At 42.7% G+C, this 23,760-nt stretch overlaps 1 protein-coding gene across 1 annotated transcript in view; it reads left to right on the forward strand.

Annotated features, from left to right (window-relative positions):
• LOC134979917 (uncharacterized) overlaps positions 1 to 19,448 on the forward strand; it is a 34,909-nt gene extending 15,461 nt beyond the window's left edge. Inside the window, exons 2-4 of the mRNA XM_063946533.1 lie at positions 17,400 to 17,468; positions 17,544 to 17,765; positions 18,662 to 19,448. Of these exons, the coding sequence (XP_063802603.1) occupies positions 17,400 to 17,468; positions 17,544 to 17,765; positions 18,662 to 19,347 (977 nt within the window). The 3' untranslated portion in view covers positions 19,348 to 19,448. The remainder of the gene's footprint in view (positions 1 to 17,399; positions 17,469 to 17,543; positions 17,766 to 18,661) is intronic.
• Positions 19,449 to 23,760: the final 4,312 nt, after the last annotated feature.

The raw sequence follows: 23,760 nt of genomic DNA on the forward strand, positions 1-23,760 counted from the left end.
AATTGCTACAACTTTTTTTTTCCTTCAATAGCTCGCTTCCACCCCACCATGTGTTTTTCCTGTAATGTTAACCTCCACTGATTGCACACCCTGCCATTGTGCCCTACATGCAGGGTACATCATACTACTACATAAGCATCAGTTTTCCCATATATGAACTTGGCCCTTGTATGGCTCACCTCCCACAGTGTAACCTTCAAAGTGCGCCCAACATGGCGGCCCCATATGGTACACTTGTGGATGGGATGAAAAATACATGGACCTTGTGGTTTTGTTGGAACCCTACTCTAAACTGTAGGACTCTGAAATCACCCCCATTTTTTGTCATCTCTTCTAGGGGTAGACTATTCCACCCTGGGTAATCCTACGCTGAGCGCCCAAGATGGCTGCTGCACTTGGTACCTGTGAGGGTGGTATACACAACCCTTGGAAGTTATTACCCAAAATGCCTACACCAATCCTGCATTATGCTTTCTGTGTGCTTAAGGTTTTCTTTTATGTCTGTGTTGCTTGTCTATTGTTGTATTACTCAAATCCTCTGTATCATGTGCATTGTTTTTGATGTCTGTAAAGCGCCTTGAGTCCTGTTGGAGAAAGAGCGCTATATAAATAAAATTATTATTATTATTATTATTAACTTCCCCTTTGATCAGTCCTATTTTTTTTTCCTCTATGGTTCCTGTCTTTGGTACTCAAAGGGTTAAGCATAGAGCAGGAAAATAAGCAATAGTGAAAGGACTGCGAGATGAAAGAGAGTCATTTAAAATGCATTAATAGCTGAACTACTGAAAACAGCAATCTTCCCAAAAGCTTCTGAGCCACCCAAAATTAATTAGCAACAGGCGCAGCGGTTTGTTTAGCTCTTCCATTTAAAGGATGAAATTGGAAAGGCAGTAACCTGACACAAGTTTGGGATCTTGTAAACAATGCCCGACAATGACAGACAAATATTACACACATGTAGGAGGAAAACCAAATTTGGCCTTTTCTTAAACATACAAAACCAACACATAAAACATCACAGTAAAGTACATAGCAAACACTTACATAAACTTGTGGTAAGATTACATTGGTTTTAAATACTCACGCCAGTGCCTTGGTGGAACATGACGAGAAACAGGCAGCTAACTATCCACTGATTTGGAGTACAAAGCCTTGTGTGTAAGTCACTAGTAGACTTCACATAATAGATTGCTTTTTTTAGTGTTCAAAGACTATATTCCTCAGATAACCATTGATCATTATCATACGATAGAGTCTTTCTCAATATCTAATGGTCTATTGATAAGATGTCCTTTTAACCAGAAGATAATTTTGATGAAACGGGCTTATATAGTGTGGGGGCTAGATAACTGGGGAGATTAAAAACATTTTGCTGAGTTTACTTTTCGGAGAAAAAACATATTTTAGGAATATATAAAATTTAGAGAACGTGTTATTTAAAAATAAATATTTTACTTCAAAACAGTTACTGAAGCTTATTTTGAAAGACTTCCCATAGATGGTAAGCTTACAGTATACATTTGTGTTCAGTTAAATCATGTTTACACTAAGGGAATTACAAACAGTATAAACAAGACATCTCCCAAGATTGTGTGGCCTATACACTAGTGACATTGACAAATTATGTCATGGGGCACTGAGTTATTTGGCTATTCCAGAGCCCTGATGTTAGGTCTGCCAACTAAAATTGAATATTTGTAATTGACGTCTTGCTGTGTGGCAACATTGGAGTCAACTACTAGCTGAAAGTATGCACTAAGGGTCAATTCTGTGTGATAATAGAATCCCAGGGCTAGACTGGCCATCTGGCAGTTCTGACAAATACCAAAATGGCTGATTGCCAGATGGGTAGGTCCAACCAGGGCCACCAAGGCTGCCAGTTGATTACAGGTGGTGCACCGGTGGGCACCCATGAAGAGATAGTGCCACCATAATATCGAATCTGGTGTTGTTCACAAGCCAATTGGAGCTCCAAGACCACCAGCCAATCGGGAATGCCACAACTGTTCAGGAGGTAAGAGGCTGCCGGAGGGACACAGGGGGAGAGGAGATGCTGTGGGGGTGCGGGAGTCATAATGTAAAAGGGGCACTACTGTGTGGCACAATGTTATAAGAAGCATCACTGTGTGGCATAATGTGTAAGGGGCACTACCATTGTGTTGCATAATGTGTTATAAGGGGCACTACTACTAGGTTTCAACATTTGTAAAGGGCATTATTGTGTGGCATCATTTGTAGGGGCATAACTGTGTGTTGCATAATGTGTAAGGGGCATTACTGTGTGGCATAATGTGTAAGGGGCAGTACTTTGTGTGGTCTAATAATGTGTTATAACAGCACTAACTACTGTGTGGCATAATGTGTATAAGGGGTACTACTGTGTGCCATAATGTGAATAGGCTCTACTAAGTGGCATAATGTCAATAGGCTCTATTGTGTGGTGCAACTTGAATATGTGCCACTACTGTGTGGCATAATAGGATTAAAGGGCACTACTGTCACATAATGTGAATCAGGGGTATTACTGTGTGATGTAATGTAAACAAGGGGCACTACAGTGTGGTGTAATGTGACTAAGGGGCACTACCATGTGGCATAATTTGAATTGGGGGGTATTATTGTGTGCTCACGCCCCTTCCCAGTGAGACTACACCATAATTGAATCCTTCTGCTTCAATTATGGATATTTATGTACAGAGGGCACCAAAATATGTAATTTCGGCTCTGCTTTGGTGTGTACAGATATGTAATCCTCTGTGTTCAGCACACCTGTCCCAAAAAATTCCTACAGTGAGCACTATCTAATCCTCTACAACTGCTAATCTAGGGCTTGGTCAATTGGGAAAATGCCTTTTCTTTGTGTGTGACCTGCACCAGTGGAGTGCCAGCAGTGGTGGACCTACAAATTTTAGGCCCTGAAGCTTGAACTGTTATGGGTGCACCTTCACAACCAGCAACAATAGGGATACCCTACAAGGTCCAATTGGTCTTGATGCCCTTGTAAAAAACTCGAGGCCCAAATGGGACATACAGTGATCCCCTTCCCACCAGCCTACGTCTGCGGGGACAGGTCAGGTATTTAGCATGGTGAGAGGGTTTGCAGGGCAGATATATTTATTTATTAACAGTTTCTTATATAGCACAGCAAATTCCATTGCAGTTTACAATTGGAAACAACAGGGATAGAACAAAACTGAGTAATAACAGAAGGACACAGAGGTAGGAAGGCCCTGCTCTCAAGTTTACAATTTATAGGGCATTGCTATATAGTGATAGGCGTTATCTATTGCATAATGTGGTGGAGAAGGGGTGAGGGTCTGTGGGCAAGTCTGGCTACAGCACCCCCACACCCCCTTCCCCTCCACTCCAGTCCATTTTAATGTCTACCTCTCAAAGCACTCCTCCCCTTCAATACTCACCCAACAGCACCCCACTTCAGTAATCACAGGCAACCCCCTTTCAATAATCACCTCATTGAGCTCCCACTTCTTTAATCACCTCACAGCACTCCTCTCCCCCCCCCCCCCTCCCCCACCTCAAGAAACACCTGACAGCACACACCGCTCAGCACCAGTAAAATGACCTTGGGCGGGATGTACTAAGCGGAAAATGTGGTAAACTCCTTGTTTACCGCATTTTCCGGATGTACTAACCCCCGGCCGGCAGGACAGTGCCGCGGTGGTATGGGCTTCTCTCCGCGGCGCTGTGTGAGGGATCCGATTGGATCCCTCCCAGCATGCCCTGCGGCCGCCCTCCCGTCACCCCGCGCATGCGCAGACTGACTTCTGGGGCCGAATCCCGGAAGTCAGGCTGCCACTGCGCATCGCGGAGGACAGCTCTTATCGGAAGAGCTGTCCTCCGCAATGCTGATCACATATGTTAGTACATATGCGATCAGCATCGTGGCGCAGGGCGGCGATGGGCAGCGATGTACATTAGTACATCCAGCCCCTTACAAGATGCCTCCTTGTCCCGGGCTCCTTCTCAGTGTTTTTTATTGCTCCCAGCCTCCTTCCTAGGATGGACCCTCTTAGACTCTGCCATTCCTGGGAATGCCACACAGAGAAGTTCTGCAGGCTGTCAGGAATTGTAGTTTCCAACGGATACACATTTCTGCTACTTGCAGAGTGCAAATCACAGAGCTAGACTACAACTCCCAGCAGCTCCCCCGGTACTAAGCGACGTGCATCCAAGCTATAGTAGCTATGCTGTACTAGAAGCCTGGCTGTCCTGGTGTTATTAGTGACGAGCTATAACCATACAGTACTATGACAGTAGAGAGATTTAAACATGCTTGAGATAGGCATATTATTATCCTTACAAAGAACAAACGATCAAAAAGGGTTGAGATCACCTAAAGTATATATAAAAAGGCAGACTAGATTGGCCAAGTAGTTCTTATCTGCCGTCAAATTCTATATTAACTGTTTAAAATGAGATATGGTTCACATACTTTATATTTACTAAAGCTGCTAAAACTAAACTGAGAGGACACATCTTTCTGCTGCTGTTTGCACTGGGGATCACTCTCTAGCCCTTCAAAGCCCTCCGTTATATATTCTCATGATTCTCCATTCTCTCTAAATGGAGCATTAGTGACTGTGCTGACCCTTATATTGCTTCTGTTGACCTGTCTTTCTTGTGTGCCGTAGGCTCTGTCCTAGAGACACCTTATTCACTATACTTGCAATCTTACTGATCTAATTATATCCCCTCAATTGGAATACTCACTCTACATAGATACCAACTGAGTATACGTTTCAACACCTCAGTTGTCACCTGCCAATCAATTAATTGTTGCATCTGCCATTCAGCCTGGATAACCTAAGGGTATCTTATAATGAAAGCAATAGATATTTTTATTATATTGCTCTCTGAGTTACAGTACTCAATATAAAAGTATAACATAGTAGTAGTAGTAATACTAATAACAATAATAATAATAATAATAATAATAATAATAATAATAAAAAATCACTTTAGTGATATAAGGTTTTACAATTAATTTGGAGCTGCATTTGTTTATTCTGGACAATTCCAAAACTCTGAAAGGAAGGTATGCATTATTGTTGATTATGAATGTAACGGGAAAGAATTTATAGGAGGGGTAAAAACACTGGAGCAGAGACACTCCACTAAACGGCACAATCAGGGGTCTGATTCAGATATATATAGTGTGGCAGATGCTCAATTAGCTTAGTGAATCAGGGGTCTGATTCAGATATATATAGTGTGGCAGATGCTCAATTAGCTTAGTGAATCAGGGGTCTGATTCAGATATATATAGTGTGGCAGATGCTCAATTAGCTTAGTGAATCAGGGGGTCTGATTCAGATATATATAGTGTGGCAGATGCTCAATTAGCTTAGTGAATCAGGGGGTGTGATTCAGATATATATAGTGTGACAGATGCTCAATTAGCTTAGTGAATCAGGGGTCTGATTCAGATATATATAGTGTGGCAGATGCTCAATTAGCTTAGTGAATCAGGGGGTCTGATTCAGATGTATATAGTGTGGCAGATGCTCAATTAGCTTAGTGAATCAGGGGTCTGATTCAGATATATATAGTGTGGCAGATGCTCAATTAGCTTAGTGAATCAGGGGTCTGATTCAGATATATATAGTGTGGCAGATGCTCAATTAGCTTAGTGAATCAGGGGGTGTGATTCAGATATATATAGTGTGGCAGATGCTCAATTAGCTTAGTGAATCAGGGGGTCTGATTCAGATGTATATAGTGTGGCAGATGCTCAATTAGCTTAGTGAATCAGGGGTCTGATTCAGATATATATAGTGTGGCAGATGCTCAATTAGCTTAGTGAATCAGGGGTCTGATTCAGATATATATAGTGTGGCAGATGCTCAATTAGCTTAGTGAATCAGGGGGTGTGATTCAGATATATATAGTGTGGCAGATGCTCAATTAGCTTAGTGAATCAGGGGGTCTGATTCAGATATATATAGTGTGGCAGATGCTCAATTAGCTTAGTGAATCAGGGGGTCTGATTCAGATATATATAGTGTGGCAGATGCTCAATTAGCTTAGTGAATCAGGGGGTCTGATTCAGATATATATAGTGTGGCAGATGCTCAATTAGCTTAGTGAATCAGGGGTCTGATTCAGATATATATAGTGTGGCAGAAGCTCAATTAGCTTAGTGAATCAGGGGGTCTGATTCAGATATATATAGTGTGGCAGATGCTCAATTGAAAGGGAGGGGTATTTCTAAGCAATAGATCCCAGCAAACTTGCTACCCATGTTGTAAAGTACCGATGTTCAGTGCTTTGCGCATGTGCCGTACAGGTCCTGCGACGTCGGTGGCAGAACAGCGGCAGACATCAGTTGAATGACAGTCTGCAGACATTTGGGAGAGGCGATGGCCTCCGCTTCCCAAGAAATCTTCAGATGGCGATTTCCTGGCCTATTTGTAGGAGCTGTGGCGGCCGGCTTGCACGCAGCTGGCCGATGGTGTCGCAGGTGACCTGATGTTGGCACTGGATCACTAATGCATGCAGGAGGCATCTACTGATACCAGATGCCTCCTGCTGCATTACCATACTGTATCTGTGCATCGCTTCCTTGGAAGAAACAGCAGCTGCGATGCACCCTCCAAATACATCTGAATCAGGCCAGCGAGCCTTGTCCTAGTGAGCTAACACTCTAATTTGTTAGTCCCTACTTTCAAATTGCTGTGCACCTTAGTAGGTGATTTGCCTGTTGATCACTTGTAATCTATCGACAATACACTCATTACTCTAAATCACAGGTTCTCAGACTCGGTCCTCAGGACCCCAGATGGTGCATGTTTTGCAGGTCTGCTCACAAAATCACACATGAAATAGTTGGCTCCACCTGTGGACCTTTTAAAATGTGTCAGTGAGTAATTAATACACCTGTGCACCTGCTGGGTTACCTGCAAAACATGCACTGTGTGGGGTCCTGAGGACCGAGTTTGAGAACCACTGCGCTAAATCATGGCTCTTACATGCAGAGAAAATACAGTTTCAAAAATAGGCATCCCCTCTTCAGACTACAGTAATATTTTTCCAGACATTATAATTCTGTATGGATGATGAAACTGCAATAATAATCCAAAATTGCAGAAAACATACTTAGAAGGCATCGGGAAGACAAATATGTACCAAGCCAATCCATATAAATGCAGTAGTGTGATTTACAGGAGACCTTCAGGTACAGTATGCAGCAAGGCACAGTAACTACTGGCCCATTTTCCAACTTTTTACTTGCTATTGTTCCACCTTATGGAAAAGATGTATTCTAGTCTTGGGTTTTAAATACAAGTACACCTAATCTGATGCCGTAACTTAATACAAAACTGTAACCACAAAGTGTTGGTGTAGTTTAGCAAAGAAAAACATGCTTTTATTTACAGTTTAATTTCTTGCACTTTTAAGAGAGAACTCTTTTTATGGTCATTTTGGATTTTCTTTGCCATGTTGGGTGTTAGAAAGAAACCAATGGTGAAAATACCACAGTGGCATCTCATAATCTTCCAGCCTTTTCAGTACATGGGCCCTCATTCCGAGTTGTTCGCTCGCAAGCTGCTTTTAGCAGCATTGCACACGCTAAGCCGCCGCCTACTGGGAGTGAATCTTAGCTTCTTAAAATTGCGAACGAAAGATTCGCAATATTGCGAAAAGACATCTCTGTGCAGTTTCTGAGTAGCTCGAGACTTACTCGGCATCTGCGATCAGTTCAGTGCTTGTCGTTCCTGGTTTGACGTCACAAACACACCCAGCGTTCGCCCAGACACTCCTCCGTTTCTCCAGCCACTCCCGCGTTTTTCCCAGAAACGGTAGCGTTTTTTCCCACACGCCCATAAAACGGCCAGTTTTTGCCCAGAAACACCCACTTCCTGTCAATCACACTCCGATCACCAGAACGAAGAAAAAGCCGTGAGTAAAATACCTAACTGCATAGCAAATTTACTTGGCGCAGTCGCAGTGCGGACATTGCGCATGCGCACTAAGCGGAAAATCGCTGCGATGCGAAGAAATGTACAGAGCGAACAACTCGGAATGACCCCCATGATGCAGTCATCTACTATCATCTTAGCGCGTCACATCTGTTTCTCAGGTAGACGCTCTCTGTGTGGCTGTGCCCGTCTTTCTCTACTGTCTCAATTTTCCTATTTAACCTTCTATGTCAGCCTTTAATAATGGACTCACCCACACATAAAGAATGTCATCTTATTATCATGTCATCTTTTAATCCATCTCTTTCATCTCTTGTTCCTTAAACTATCCTATAGAAGGAAACTAGAGAAAAAAAGAAGGCTATTGTATAATAAGTTTTATTCAGAGCTTTGTTCTCTTTGTGTCCTCATCTGGCTATGTCACACTACAGCCAGACTCATACATCTGATCTCAAGCATGTAACTCCTGCAGATACCAATTCATTCTGCCATCCACTACAACTCTGCCGTACCAAACAAATCTCTATGTATAAAGTGTTTGCACACAGCTGGATGCTGCTGAAGGTAACCTTGCTCTAATACAGATTTTGTTTCACACTACAAAATTATTATTCACACCTAAAGCCATGGCTTATCGATCCTATCTCACACCTCTTATCCTTTTTACCCACTAACCCCAGATCTCCAATTAACACCTATTCATTCCTCTGTTAAGCCAACGGTGAGGACACTTGCCACAGTTTGCACAGCACAAGACCTTTAAGGAACACATAGACACTAAGCAATGTGGCATTTCCAATCTTCTTCCCACGGTCCCCATCTTATGCTCTATGTAATTCTTACTGTAACGGAGAATGAAGTCTCCGTTCTCCTTTCCTCCACCTGCCCACCAGAGAGTCCTCTGGAGTCCATCCATTTGTCTAGTATTTTTCTCTTCCTGGAGTCCATCCATTTGTCTAGTATTCTTCTCTTCCTGGTACCTGTTCTTCACCTTACTAAAACCTTGAACTTCTCCCTCCTTTATTTTACATTATCCTATATTTTGCATCAATGCACTAATCACATCTGTTCTAAATCAACTTATAAACTAAATTTATGGACCATTTATGCCTCACTGATCTACTCCTTTGCCTCTAACTTCGTCAATGCCTTCAAACTTCTTGAGCACATGGGGGAAAATACAATTACCCATGGTAAATCACCGCGGTTGAAATCAGAAGGTAGTCTCGTGCTTTATCATCCAAGGCTATTCAATTGCACTTCCAATTTCCCCTGATAGCCTCTTTAATGGCTGTTAAAGTAGCTTGTTAACAGGATTTAATCTGGGTTAACAGGCGTTAATGCACAGAATCCATGAAAATCTAAGGCAGGTGAAAAAAAATCCCTGATTTCTCCTGGTTTTGGGGCTAATTGAATAACCCTGGGGGATCAATTGGCCTGCAGTAATCTATAGCAGCTAACTGAAATCCACCCGTGGTCTGCATCCGTGGTCTATCGACTCACTATATACATGACCCTCACTACCTATTGGTTTTCACTCATTGGACTCTACTGAAACAGCTCCACACATTGCATCCCATTATTCTCTGACGGGCAATGCAATCAGTCATTGGGGTCCAGGGTCAGCCTCTCTATTCCCTAGTATTTTAAATAGGGACAGTGCGCATCCAAAAAGGGCGGGTCTTACATGTAATGGGGCTTGGTCAGGCCACACATTTGTGACCCTTATTCACATTACATCACACAGTACTGCCACTTATTCACGTTATGCCACAGTTATACCCCTTATACATTTAATGCCACAATAGTAGCCTTATACACAGTACACCAAACAATAGTACACGTGCTACTCAGTATGCCACAGTAGTACCCTATATGCACAGTATGCCACCCTTATACACAGTATGCCACCCAGCAGTACTCCTTATACACAGTATGCCACACAGAAGTACTCCTTAGAATATGCCACTCAGTATTACGGACAATAAAAAGCACTAGTCCTGCTGCTAGATCAGACTTAGGCAGAGGGGGTAAAGGAGGGGATTAGAATTTAACTATTACATTAAAGAACAATAAATTATTGTTTATTCCAAAATCCATGTTTAATTTAGGGAGCAGTGAGGGTGAGTGTAGGGAATAGTAAGGGACGGTCGGTGAAGAGCGCAGTAAAGGAGGGTAGGAGTAGAGAGCAGTGAGGGTGAGTGGGGAACATACACTATTCACCAGTACCATGAATTCCCTGTGTGCTGAGTTCACTCTCTGCTAGCGAGCTGCATCTGTATTGATTAACCTTTTGTGTGAATACTGAACTCAGCAAGTCTCTGCATGCTGTGCTTACACAGCAATCATTGAGGATTCTTCATGCTGTCCTATACTTCCGTGCCAGCATCCACAAGTCCAATGGTCCCCAGATACACCTCCCTTTGCTCTCAGGACCTGTGGCCATTACTGTCTGTCTATGCACACACCACGCCGGAGTTCCCTCCAAAACCAGCTATGGACGTCATCATGACAGTCTCCAGTCAGCTGATTTTCCAGGAGCCAATCTGGATTCACTTTCGCATCATGTGAGCCACTCATCCACTCAGCTGTAAGCACTGGGTATAAGTTCCAGGTCTCAGCACTAGCAAGCTGTCAGTGCTTTGATGACTCTCAGCCTGGAGTGAGCTCCAGAATCTCCTGCTGGTAATAGACTCAGTGCAGTTGTCATCTCTCGCACTCTCTGACTCCCTGGATGATTTAAAGGGCCATCGCTGCCACTACATCCTGGCATCTCCAGATTCACTGGAAGTCCTCCAGTGATTCAGAGGGACTGTCCTATTTCCCTAGCGGCATTAGTAGTGCTGACACTGCATGACACAGCGTTTGGAATCCACACTGTGCTGCCACAGTTTGCTCAGCGTATGGAAATCTGCATTGCTGATGTCCTCAACTTCCTCTACAATTATTGCTCATGCGCTCAGCTTCTTCTACAGTTATTGCTGATGCCCTCAGCTTCTTCTACAATTATTGTGCTGGTGCCACCCAGCCTTCAGTGAACTGTCTGCATTGCTGATGTCCTCAGCTTCTTCTACAATTATTGTGCTGGTTCCACCCAGCCTTCAGTGAACTACCTGCATTGTTGATGCCCTCAGCTTCTTCTACAATTATTGTGCTGGTTCCACCCAGCCTTCAGTGAACTGTTTGCATTGCTGATGCCCTCAGCTTCCTCTATGATTATTGCTGATGCCCTCAGCTTCTACAATTCTTGCTGATGCCCTCAGCTTCCTCTATGATTATTGCTGATGCCCTCAGCTTCTACAATTATTGCTGATGCCCTCAGCTTCCTCTACGATTATTGCTGATGCCCTCAGCTTCTTCTACGATTATTGCTGATGAACTCTGCTTCTTCTACAGTGCGATACAAACAGGCTGACCGAGGTCGGAGCTGATGTCACACACACACCCTGAAAACGTTTGGGAACGCCTGAGTTTTTCCTGACACTCCCAGAAAACGGCCAGTTACCGCCCCCCCTCCCCCCCACAAACGTCTCCTTCCTGTCAATCACCTTGCGAACGCTTTGCGATCAAAATTTTCGCACCATCCTTTCGCCAATTGGTGTCGCGCCTGCGCATTGCGGTGCATTTGCATGCACAGTCATTCCATAATCAGCCTCTGTACGATCGTGCACAGCAGCAATCAGATCTGAATCGGGGCCAATATACCTTATCTCACTGAAGAAAGGGTGTGATTCTTTCCTGAGCCACAGACGTTAACCCTTTCTTCACATGTGGAAGATCTTCACCCTGACATAGTGTATAATGGTGGTCATTCCGAATTGTTCGCTAGCTGCATTCGGTCGCTGTGCAGCGATGAGGCAAAAAACGGCACTTCTGCGCATGCGGCGCAATGCGCATGCGCGATGTACTATTACAACGAACTATGTCGTTTCACACAGGGTCTAGCGAAGCTTTTCAGTCGCACTGCTGGCCGCAGAGTGATTGACAGGAAGAGGGCGTTTCTGGGTGGCAACTGACCGTTTTCAGGGAGTGTTCGAAAAAACGCAGGCGTGGCTGGGTGAACGCAGGGCGTTTTAGTGACGTCAAAGCAGGAACTGAACAGTCTGAAGTGATCGCAAGCGCTGAGTAGGTTTTGAGCTACTCTAAAACTGCACAAAAAAACTTTGTAGCCGCTCTGCGATCCTTTCGTTCGTACTTCTGCTAAGCTAAAACACACTCCCAGTGGGAGGCTGCAAAGCGTTTGCACGGCTGCTAAAAACTGCTAGCGAGCGATCAACTCGGAATGACCACCAATATGTATAATTGTGCATTAAAGTTGTGTGTTTGTACCCTTAACTCTAAACAAGTAGCGTGACCTTTCCGAAGCAGCTGTTTTGTGCATTAAAACATAATCATTAAAACGAAACCAGCTCAAATGCTCCCATGTACAAACGATTAACTGTTATTACTGAGCTCTGTGTTGTAACTTACATTTTGCAGATCACTGTGAGCTCAAAACATGTGAAAGGTCCAGTGGGTGAGATTTAAGTCATATTAGTAGGAGATTGGAGATGTATATAGTAAGTACGGGATTTCCAAAATGACGCTTGGATTATTCTGCACAATTACCTAAACAGATGTCAGTGTGCCACAGCAGAGATTCTTGGCGGGATAACATTATACCCAAATAATAATCCCTAATCACCCCTGTTCTCTCTTACCCTGCTTCTTTCACATATAATCACAGTCTTCTGTTATTTATTAGGAATGTTACCAGTTAGGCTATTCCCTAATATATGACTGTGGTCAGTGCAGGCAGGTATTCAACTCATTTTATTACCATAAATGGGGGGGGGAATTTAGAAACTCATTTTATTTCAAGGTATTTTTTATATCGTGTGAGGGTGAAACGGAGTTGACTGTACGGCTGCTTGAGGAACGCATCTTGGGCCCCTAATTCAGATCTGATCGCAGCAGCAAATTTGTTAGCTAATGGGCAAAACCATGGTGGTCATTCCGAGTTGTTCGCTCTGTAATTTTCTTCGCATCGCAGCGATTTTCCGCACTGCGACTGCGCCAAGTAAATTTGCTAAAAAGTGTGGTATTTTACTCACGGCATTACGAGGTTTTTTTGTTCGTTCTGGTGATCGTAATGTGATTGACAGGAAGTGGGTGTTTCTGTGCAGAAACTGGCCGTTTTATGGGAGTGTGTGAAAAAACGCTGCCGTTTCTGGGAAAAACGCGGGAGTGGCTGGAGAAACGGGGGAGTGTCTGGGCGAACGCTGGGTGTGTTTGTGACGTCAAACCAGGAACGAAACTGACTGAACTGATCGCAGTGGCAGAGTAAGTCTCGAGCTACTCAGAAACTGCAAAGAAATTTCTAATCGCAATTTAGAGAATCTTTCGTTCGCAATTTTGCTAAGCTAAGATTCACTCCCAGTAGGCGGCGGCTTAACGTGTGCAATGCTGCTAAAACCAGTTAACGAGCGAAAAACTCGGAATGAGGGCCCATGTGCAGTGCGGGGGGGGGGGGGAGATGTAACATGTGCAGAGAGAGTTAGATTTAGGTGGGGTGTGTTCAAACTGGAATCTAAATTGCAGTGTAAAAATAAAGCAGACAGTATTTACCCTGCACAGAAACAAAATAACCCACCAAATCTAACTCTCTCTGCACATGTTATATCTGCCACACCTGCAGTGCACATGGTTTTGCCCATTAGCTAACAAATTTGCTGCTGCGATCAGATATGATTTACCCCCCTTGTGTTTTCACATTGTGCATGTTCTGGGAACCACGGTACGCAAATACAGGCAATACATTTCAATCTCCACTCCAAACTATAGGCTATGCAGAGTTATATATAAGAGTAAATACACTGTAAGCATTAGGGGCCTATTTATCAAATAATATTAAGGTTCCCCCAAATGTATTATGGCTAGATCATAGCAGATATCTCCGTTATCGGCTGTGGTCTCTCCCTTGGGTGGATTTAGGGGTCATTATTGGCCAATGCCCCCCCACCATAACATAATTTCCCCTTTCATTTCAGGAACAGTCTGGATGCCTCGAACGCCAATGTAGCCCCAACCTCACCCTCCTATCACCTCCTGGACTTCAATTTGCTGCCTATTGTCCCACTCCGTCATTTGCAAAACAAAATAAAAAAGTCAGAATGACGGGGAAAAAAACAATCACCTGACCTCATCAGCGTGGTGTGCCGCCCCCAGCAAGTGCCACCCCTAGGCACATTCCTCACGTGCCTAGTGGGAAATCCACCACTGGTCTCTGTTTCCAACAGCAGCCGCGGTTTGTGAAGCTGTCACACTTACCAAGCTCTGGAATGAGAAGCGTTATCTGGTAGGATAACGACACTTCTCCAGATGGCATTACCCTATAGTAACCTATAGGCTACTATATTGCAAATGCTTCTGGAGAGGAAGCCTCTGGCTCCCTCTCCATCAGCACTCAGTGATGCATGCGGCGGCCAACGGATGCACATTGGCTGCCGGGGACCTGAACCAGGGAGCAGTGTGATAGCTGTACATTATCACACTGCTTCCAGCTCTTGGCCAGCTCAGAGCCCATCTCCTGGCAAGAGCTTTTTAGTAAATTTGCGTGACAACGTTCATTTTAACTTTGCAAATTTACATGTAAAATATTTATCACATCTGCATTAAAATTGTGGGTTGTGATAAACATACCCCTATGAATACTGACAGCCAAAACAATTATGATAAATTCCACAATAACCTGAGGGTAAATTTACTAAAATGGGAGTTTTATTTAAGATCGGATGTTGCCCATAGCAACCAATCAGATTCTACTTCTCATTATCTAGCACCTTCTAGAAGATAATACCTGGAATTTGATTGTTTGCTATGGGCAACATCCCATCTCAAATAGAACTTCCATCTTAGTAAATTTACCCCGTGGAGTATAATTGCCAAAAAATGCCCATCCGCCACGTCAAGGTGAAGATCATCAGATGGGTCCCTGACCTGCTATTACTACACATTATGTACAATATATCTGATTTATCAAGGGCTTACCATAATCGTACCCCTAATCTGTAGGCAAATTTATGATTTTAGCCACAAAGCGTATGGACGTGGGTGTATCACAAGATTATATAACTAATATAGCACATTTCTGTACATGGCTCCAGTAGGTGGTTGCTTTACAAAGTCTATATGCAAAGCTCGGATGGCAGAATCCAGAGATTGCCCTTTTCACATATACTTATTATTTCTTATATACTGTATCAGTACTTCTGCTGATGATGTTGAAGTGGGTGTGCAAGGGTACTTATGTATACCAGGGTATTATTCCAAGCTTTTGTAAGCTGTTGTATAAGGACATCCATCCAATGTGTCTAATTGTTTTTCAGTGCCTTCGGTTTCTCCCATTCTTCACTCTAAACACTAGTTCAACAACCCCATCATGTTGTGGTGGCACCATTAAATGGCCTTACAGTAAAATCGTGTATCTGTAGGAAAAATAATGTAAGAACCACTAGGGCAGTGTACAATTCTGATTGTAAAACACTTCAGAGTGTGTACAGTAATTAGAGATATGGATCAGGTGTTTAAGTGATCACTGGTGTCATGTTGATATCGGAAGACTCAACGGGGTACATTTACTAACATTCGTATTTTCCGAAAAATGGTTAAAGTTCATTCACGAATGACATCGACAGTGTAAACCTGCAACTTTTTGAATTGATTACGATGGATTTACTAAGCTGTCGTATTCGTATTTTTGGTGTTGTCCGATGTCGATGTCATTCGTGGTTTTCTGGTGTATAATGCGGCCGATTTTGTTATTTTGCGGCCGAGTTTAATGTGTTTTTTTACGAATGCGTCACATGTCTGTTACGGCAGTGTTTTTCCATTACTGCCGCGTTTTTTTCCTAAGTTTCGTTTTTGTCACTTGTCCGTGATTGGTTGTATTCGTGGTGGAGGAGTGTCTGTGTACTTGACTATAAATACGCCCCAAACCGACCGCACCTCGTGGGTTTAGCTAGTGGAGAGGAGAGAGGAAGGTGTTGTTGGTGTTGGAGATTTCTGTGGAGTTTTTTGTGGTTTGGAGGCGGAGTTTTGTGATTGGTGAGTGCTGTACTGTGTGTGTAAGTTGTTTTGTCATACTTGTTGTTCTGTTATTTAAAAGTCTGTTAACTTTTTTGTATTTTGTCTTTTCTTTTCGTCTATAGTCCTTGTTTGTGAGTGAGTGAGTGAGTGAGTGAGTGAGTGAGTGAGTGAGTGTTTGTTTGCGTGTGTGTGGTGTGTAGTGGTAGTGGAGGAGTGTGTTATTTGTTTTTTTTTCTCTGTGTTTTTTGTGTTGTCTTAAGATTATGTCACAGTCAGAGGTGAGTGTGGTGGAGGAGGTGAGTGAGAGGGAGGAGGTGAGTGAGGTGGAGGAGGTGAGTGAGAGGGAGGAGGTGAGTGAGAGGGAGGAGGTTAGTGAGGAGGAGGGTGAGGTTGCGGCTGCGTTTTCTAGTGATACTGATAGTGATGGTGTTGTGGCTCCGCAGCCACGCACCAGTACAAGGACGGGCCGCAATGTAAAGTTTAGTTACGCAGAAAACATGGCTCTGGTGCGGGAGCTGATGAAGCATCAGCGCCAGTTGTTTGGTTCAGATGCATCAAAGGTGTCGACCCGCAGGAAGAGTGTCCTGTGGGGGAAGGTTATTGCTGCTGTGAACAGTGAGGGTGTGGTGAGGCGGACCGAGGACACCTGTAGGAAACGTTTCTATGACATAAAACGCCGTGTGAAGGCCAAGATGGCTAAGGAGGCAAAATCTGCTTGGCAAACCGGGGGAGGACCCCCCTTCCGAGCGTCTTATAAAGATTGGGAGGAGCCAATACGTCCGCTGATTCCGCCAGAGGTGGTTTCTGCACTTCATGTCCAAGATTCGGACCGGCCAAGTGCGGATGGTGAGTTTATTTTATATTTATAATTTTTCACATCTGTGCTTTGTACTTTTGTTGTAAAATGTTTCCTGTGTGTTGGTCCACAAATGGGTTGGTGATGTAGTGCAGGCCAATCCACCCTGTGTTTTTCCATCTGTTGTCCAACTACAAGTCCCATCATGCCTGTTATAATGTTTAAACTTAGGGAATGTCAAATGTGTTGGTGGACATGCTGGGAAGTGTAGTTGCACTACATATTGTCAGACACAGGTTGTGGTTGCTTGGTGTATTGTGTGTGTTAGTTATGTTTTTGTACTAATTAGACTCAAATATTTGTTGTGCTTTTTCTGGAAACACAAACAATTTGCCTTGTTTTGTGCGGTTTTTGTAGGTTGTAAAATTTAAGATTATATATTTAACAAAACCAACTATTTGTGTTTGTAATTTTTTATCAAAATTTAAAAACAGTTTTTAAAATCATGCAATATTGTGTTTTTGAAAAGCTACGACATATGTGTTTTAAGTAGTCTAATTATGTTCATATCGCCATTATTCTTATTTGTACAGTACGCCAGAGAAGCAGCACATCCAGGCCACAGCCAACCCTGCCTAGAGCTGATGATGGTGGTAATGCAGGTAAGTTATTTCTGTACCCACATCTTAGCCATTAACATAAAACACAAGAAATGTAATGTCAATACTATCACACAGGTTCTTCGTCTGCTCCACGCACACAAAGGCCACAATCACAGGCCAGCCTTACTGTGGCTACAAGGCCACCCAAGAGGCCCCGTATCCAGGCTCCTACTGCTGCTGCTGCTCCTGCACCAGCATCACCCCCCCAAAGGCGCATCTCTGCAGTGGCTGCGGTGCCACCACTGGCACTTTTGGCAAGCCCCCTAAGTGTAGATCCACATTCCCCACAGTTGTCTGGTGAGTAATGTTTGTAATGTTTTTATTTTGTTTGAGTAAAAACAAGGTGAAGGCATAAGGAACTGACAAAACACTGTTAGGTCGAAGATGATAAAGGCAGCAGTACAAAAATTAAAAGTAATTTTAGACTCCACATTTTGGACATGCTTGCCTTGTGTCATTATCACCTTGAACCTATCACTGCTTTAGAAATGACTTATACCTTCTCCAGGTATTGACATCTGCCCCAGTGTTAGTTTTGTTAAAAATTGAAAAAAAATTGTAAGCAACTTTGCTTTAATAATCGACTGCAAGCAGATGCTGTTAGCGTATTGTTATGATGATATGTGTGAAATTACAGTGTCCTGAAACACAAATTTATTTTGAAAAATATGCTCAACAACACTCAAAACTTCCAAAAAAATGTGAAACTAAATTTGATCAAAATAATTCCAAACAAACCAAATCAATACATACGGCAAAATCCAACATTAAATAACCTGGTTAAGTTGTCATTTTTTGACCACAATCTTAGTGTACTTCTTTACTAAATCCACTGACTGACATGCCCAATGTCTGATTCTAATGTGGCAAACATGGTTATATTTTTTTGTGTTGTGCCAAAGGAACCTTCAGAATGTTGTTTAAACTAACTTTGAGACATAAAAAAAGAGTACATGGAGTGTATACAATAATTTAGAATGTGAAACATACAATTGTCTCCATAAATTCACAAATTAGTAGTATCTGTTTATAGCCACATCAATTCACTAAGAGGTAACCAACATAGTAACGTTTAAGAAGTTAACCATTTAGCTTTTAAATGTATATTATGAAGTAATGCATGTTGCATGACAAATATTGTAAGACCAATGCTACATATGTCTAAAATATTTCCTGTGTCCCACCCCATACAGATCCGGCCATCATGAGTGACGAGGGCCAGCAGTCCCATGGCCAGGAGACGTATACTCTACACCTGCAGCCCATCGACCAAACACAGGCAAACATGACTGAGGACAATCCAGTCCAACCGCAAGCTTCTCAGACTCAACAAATGACCTCAACACCAGGGACAAGCCAAATTCCGCCTGAGTTTTGGTCAAGTTGGGCCGCACAACAGGCACACCACTCTGCGTGTCTCAACACCCAAACACAACACCTGTCTAGTTTGCCCCATCATTTGCCTAAAGTTAGCCGCAACTCTGCCAGACTCATCGTGCAGGTAGGGCGGATAGCAAACACAATGGAGCAGATGAGGGCAGACAATTCTCAAATGCAGGCAACCCATCAGCGCATCATGGATGAGCAACTGCGCCAACACCAAACCCTCATACAGATTATCCAGCATAATCAAGTCATAAATGACAATTTGTCGCGAACCCTTGCCAACAATACAGCTGCTTATACCCAGCTAACGGCCAGTTTAAATATTTTGAGCCAAAATTTTAGTGCAATGGCACAACAACATGTGGCCACAAGCTCAAGCACAACAACCCCTAGCCAAACACCAGTACAATCACCAGTTCGACGATCAAGTCGAAGCCGCACCCACGAACAACCACAAGCCTCTGCACCCAGCACCCAAAAAAAGAAAAGATAATCTGTACTGCACATCATATGCTGGCCAGTTGCAAGTAAAATATATGTGTTCTGAATATATTGTTCAGTATTTTTCAATAAATTATCTAATCAAAATATGTGTATTGGTTAATTTGCAACACACAAACACAAAAATCAGTAATGTATAGTCCAAGATGAATATTGTGACAGGGCGAGAGTGTGCTGTGTCAGGGTGTAGGGTCCGTTTGCCCAAATCATACCGTGGAAAAACACTTAGAACATTTAGTGTGACCATCTGTATAACATGGTCAACATCAAGTTTTTTGCAGTTACATTGGACAATATAAACTAAAAAGCATGGCCAGCCTACTCGGAACATATACAACCTGCAGACCCAGTTGTTTTTCCTGCCTTGGTTTTATTGTAGCATCAGGAAGCAGTGACAAGTATCCTACAGCAAACAATACAGCAGACCCACACACAGTAGCAGCCATTTCAGATTTAGAGTGTGTAGAAATGTGTTGTCTCCCCTTTTAAAAGTACCAAACGTCAGGTGTGAGTAATGAACAATTGCCAACACATGTTAAGGGATCATGGAGTGCCACGTTGTAGCACTCTCCTGATCAGCTGTGTGGTCCTGTCCTCACTGACAGGCAGCACACGGCACTGTTACAATGTAGCGCATATGCGCTACATTTTAACCAATGCGGTGAACATTCTGCTCTGCGGTGACGTCACTTTAGGTCCACCGCAGGGAAGAAAGTTACCATCATTGGTTACAAGGTAGCGCATAGGCGCAACATTGTAACAGTGCCGTGTGCTGCCTGTCAGTGAGGACAGGAGCACACAGCTGATCAGGAGAGTGCTACAACGTGGCACTACCTGATTGGCTGAAGAAACCCACTTAGGCATAACTCTAAGTGGGTTTCTGGCATTCGGGTAAAGGTGACCCATGGGCAAACATGGTTCCCCTTTCAGTTCGTGGTCGGGACACTGTTTTTTTGGTTTGATTTTTCTCCTTGCAGTATTTGTTTGAAATAAACATGTGCAGTGTTTTTTTTCATCAAAAAAAATAAACAAAAAAAAATATTATTGCCGTTAATGCTGGAACATGTGTGTTTGTTTTTAAAAAACAAACAGCTTTTTTTTAAATTTACACAAAAAAAGCTTCCCAAAATTAAAAACTTTACACTATTTTTAAACTGGAAAGGACTGAATCTCTGCAATATGTGAGTCACAAATTGTTCAGCTTATAAATTTATTGTGTGCCACATGAAGTACATTTTGATATTCAACTCTAAATCACAAATATAGAAGCTCTTAAGCTTAATTTTGTTGTGGCAACCAAACAAAATATATGCTTACAGTACATTAATGGTTTTCACTGGGTACTTTAAAAAAAAACAGGGTAATAATGTTGGTGTGACTTTTTACACAGTCACACAGACCAGCCGGCCAGACAGGCCTCAGACCAGTCATGATGATGCCGGTATTGCAGGTAAGTCTTCACTGTAGTCACATATTCTGTAAACACATAGAAGTACAAAATATTATTTACAAATTTGGCACCTAGGTTCTGCTTCTGGAAGCCGACCTCGTGTAAGGCGGCCATCACAGGTCTCGGCCCACTTACCCAGGAGGCCAACTAAGAGCCGGCGTCTTGGCTCTGATTCAGCACCTCCATCATCCCCACCCAGGCGAAGGCTATCGGCAGTGTCACCCCAGCCACCACTGGCACTACTGGCGAGTTCGCTGAGTGATGAGCCCAGATCACCTCAGTTATCTGGTGATTAAATTTTGAAACAAAACACATAAGCAAGAATATACACAGTCGACTTTGGATGATGTTAGTTTGTTTGGAGTTTACATGTTTTCCCCAACAATCAATGTTATGTTACGTCTTCAATTGCTCAAGGTGCTTTACTTAAAAAAAATAAGGTCTTAGTGGATGGTCTAGACAACCTAGTTGTCTGAAAATATATGAATTGAGGATACATTAAGCACACACACGAGAAAAAAATAAATGTAAACTTTTTGAACCCAAAAATAAAATAATTAGAATACAAAACACATTCCTGTGTCCGTCTCCAAAATGTATGAAGCTGGTATGTATGTATGGAGTTATGTTTTTCAAGGGTAATGACTGTAAATGTTTTTTTAGCATCAACTAAGCACAATGGACACACCACTATAAACAACAAACAGTAAGTAACAAAACACACACTAGAAAGTAGAGCAAAGTGTTTAGTGAAGGATAATTACAGCCTAATAAAACTTACCAGAAAAAAAACGCAGGATCACTTGTTGCCGTACCTGCCTCCCTACATTTGTACTCACACTGTCACCAGATGGTTCTAACTCCTCTGCTTGCTGACTGATTTCTCCCTCACCATGTGCAAGATCTTGACTTAAACACAGATTATGGAGAAAACAGCAGCAGAACACAATCCTAGTCACCTTTGAGGGACTATACAACAAAAGGCCAGCAGATTTATCAAGACACCGAAAACGTGACTTCAGCACCCCAAAACATCTTTCTATCACATTCCGCGTAGCCTTATGTGCATGATTATAACTGTGTTCAGCAGGAGAATCAGGTTGGGACAATGGAGTAAGGAGCCAAGAGTAGCAGCCGTAACCCCCATCACCTGAAAAACAGATATAGTCAACATTAGGACATATGTTAGATTATTCAAACACCTCCTCCAAAATCTAGCCTGTGGTTAAAAGACATACACACATAACATTTTCAACATACCCAACAGCCAGCCATCAGGCATTTGTCCCTCCTCAAATTTATCGAAGAGCGATGACTGACTGAGGATGAAGGAGTCATGGCAGGCACCAGGGTAACCTGCAACAACACTCATAATTTTTAATTTTGCATCACAGACCACCTGGACATTAGTTGATTGATCAAGATGCCTATTAGTATAGATATACTGGCGGCCCTTAGGTGATCTCAGCTGAACGTGTGTGCAATCTATGGCCCCAAGCACATTGGGCATGCCTGCAAGCTCATAGAAAGCTACCCTGACAGCACTCCACTCCGACTCCTCAGTAGGGAAGCAGATTGAGGCTTTAATGTGTGGCTCCAACACATCCAAAACCTGAGTGGACATTAAAGAAGCTAAGGTGAGTGTCATGTTAGGTATTCTCTACAATACTGTGGTGTTTCAACTTACACAAGCAACACTTAGCCATAACCGCATAGGTATTTTTAGACTCACCTGCATCAAATATCTTGAAAAGGTGGGCTGTGAGATCCCAATGACGTCGCCTGCCACAGCCTGGAAGCTCCCAGTAGCCATAAAGTGTAACACAGCCAGGAGTTTGTGTAGGCCTGAGACAGAGCGAGAGCGTGCTGTCTCAGGGTCTATGCCCAGTTTGACAAGGTCATACAGGTGGAAAATGTTGTTTCTATTTAGGCGGAACATCTGTATGACCCTATCATCGGACAATGCATTTAAGTTTAAACGCCCTCTAAATAAACGAGGCTGGCGCAGCCTCCGCGGTACCTGGACAACCTGTTGGCCATGTTCACTTACCTGGTCCTGATTCCTGGAAGCCTCATGGAGCAGTCTAACGTATCCCACAGCCAACAAAAAACCATTGCCACACACCACAGCAGCCATTTCAGAGTGAGAGTAGTTCAGAATGTGCCTGAAACACTTTTATAGGCCCAAAAAATCAGGTGGGAGTAATGGATAATTAAGTTCACATGTAAACGCGATTTTCAAAGGCTGGCGCGTTTTTTTTTAGCAAAAAAATGCGACTCGTAATTTTATGCGGCCGCAATAGCATTTTCACGGCAGCAAATACAATTACGAATGGTTAGTAAATGACCGAGATTCGTCTCTAAACAGGCGTAATTTGACCGATGGTGTATTCATTCGTAATTTTTTACATGAACTTCACAAAAAATACGAATGACCTCATCACTGCCGTGATTAGTGTTTAGTAAATGACCGAGATTGACCGAGATGACACTTTGATGAAAAAACGGCATCTCGGTCAAAATCGGGAGCTTAGTAAATATACCCCAACGTGTTTTATAAAAAAAAATTTATACAAAATTTTTAATTCACAAAACATGCAGCACTAAAATTATACAGAGCCAAAAACCATGTCTATGATCATATGATAAAAGATGCAAATAATCCCAATTGGCGCTTAATAATACATATGTAACCAATGATAAAGATAAAATGCAATTTATTCACATATAAATACACAAAACCTCCCGGGGGTTAAACAATATATTAGATAGAGTATATAGAAATTTGTAAAATAATCAGCAACAATTGAAAAAACCCCACCAGCACACCATAGGTTTTATGGACCAATTTTTTTGCTAACTGGTGTTGTTTTTTCATATGTATTCACAACGATCTGCATAAAACTTAATTGTTATCAATGAATAATAATAATGCTGTGTTACCAGCTGAATAAT

The sequence above is a fragment of the Pseudophryne corroboree genome, chromosome 12 (genome assembly GCF_028390025.1).
Source record: "Pseudophryne corroboree isolate aPseCor3 chromosome 12, aPseCor3.hap2, whole genome shotgun sequence".
NCBI classification, from domain to species: domain Eukaryota; kingdom Metazoa; phylum Chordata; class Amphibia; order Anura; family Myobatrachidae; genus Pseudophryne; species Pseudophryne corroboree.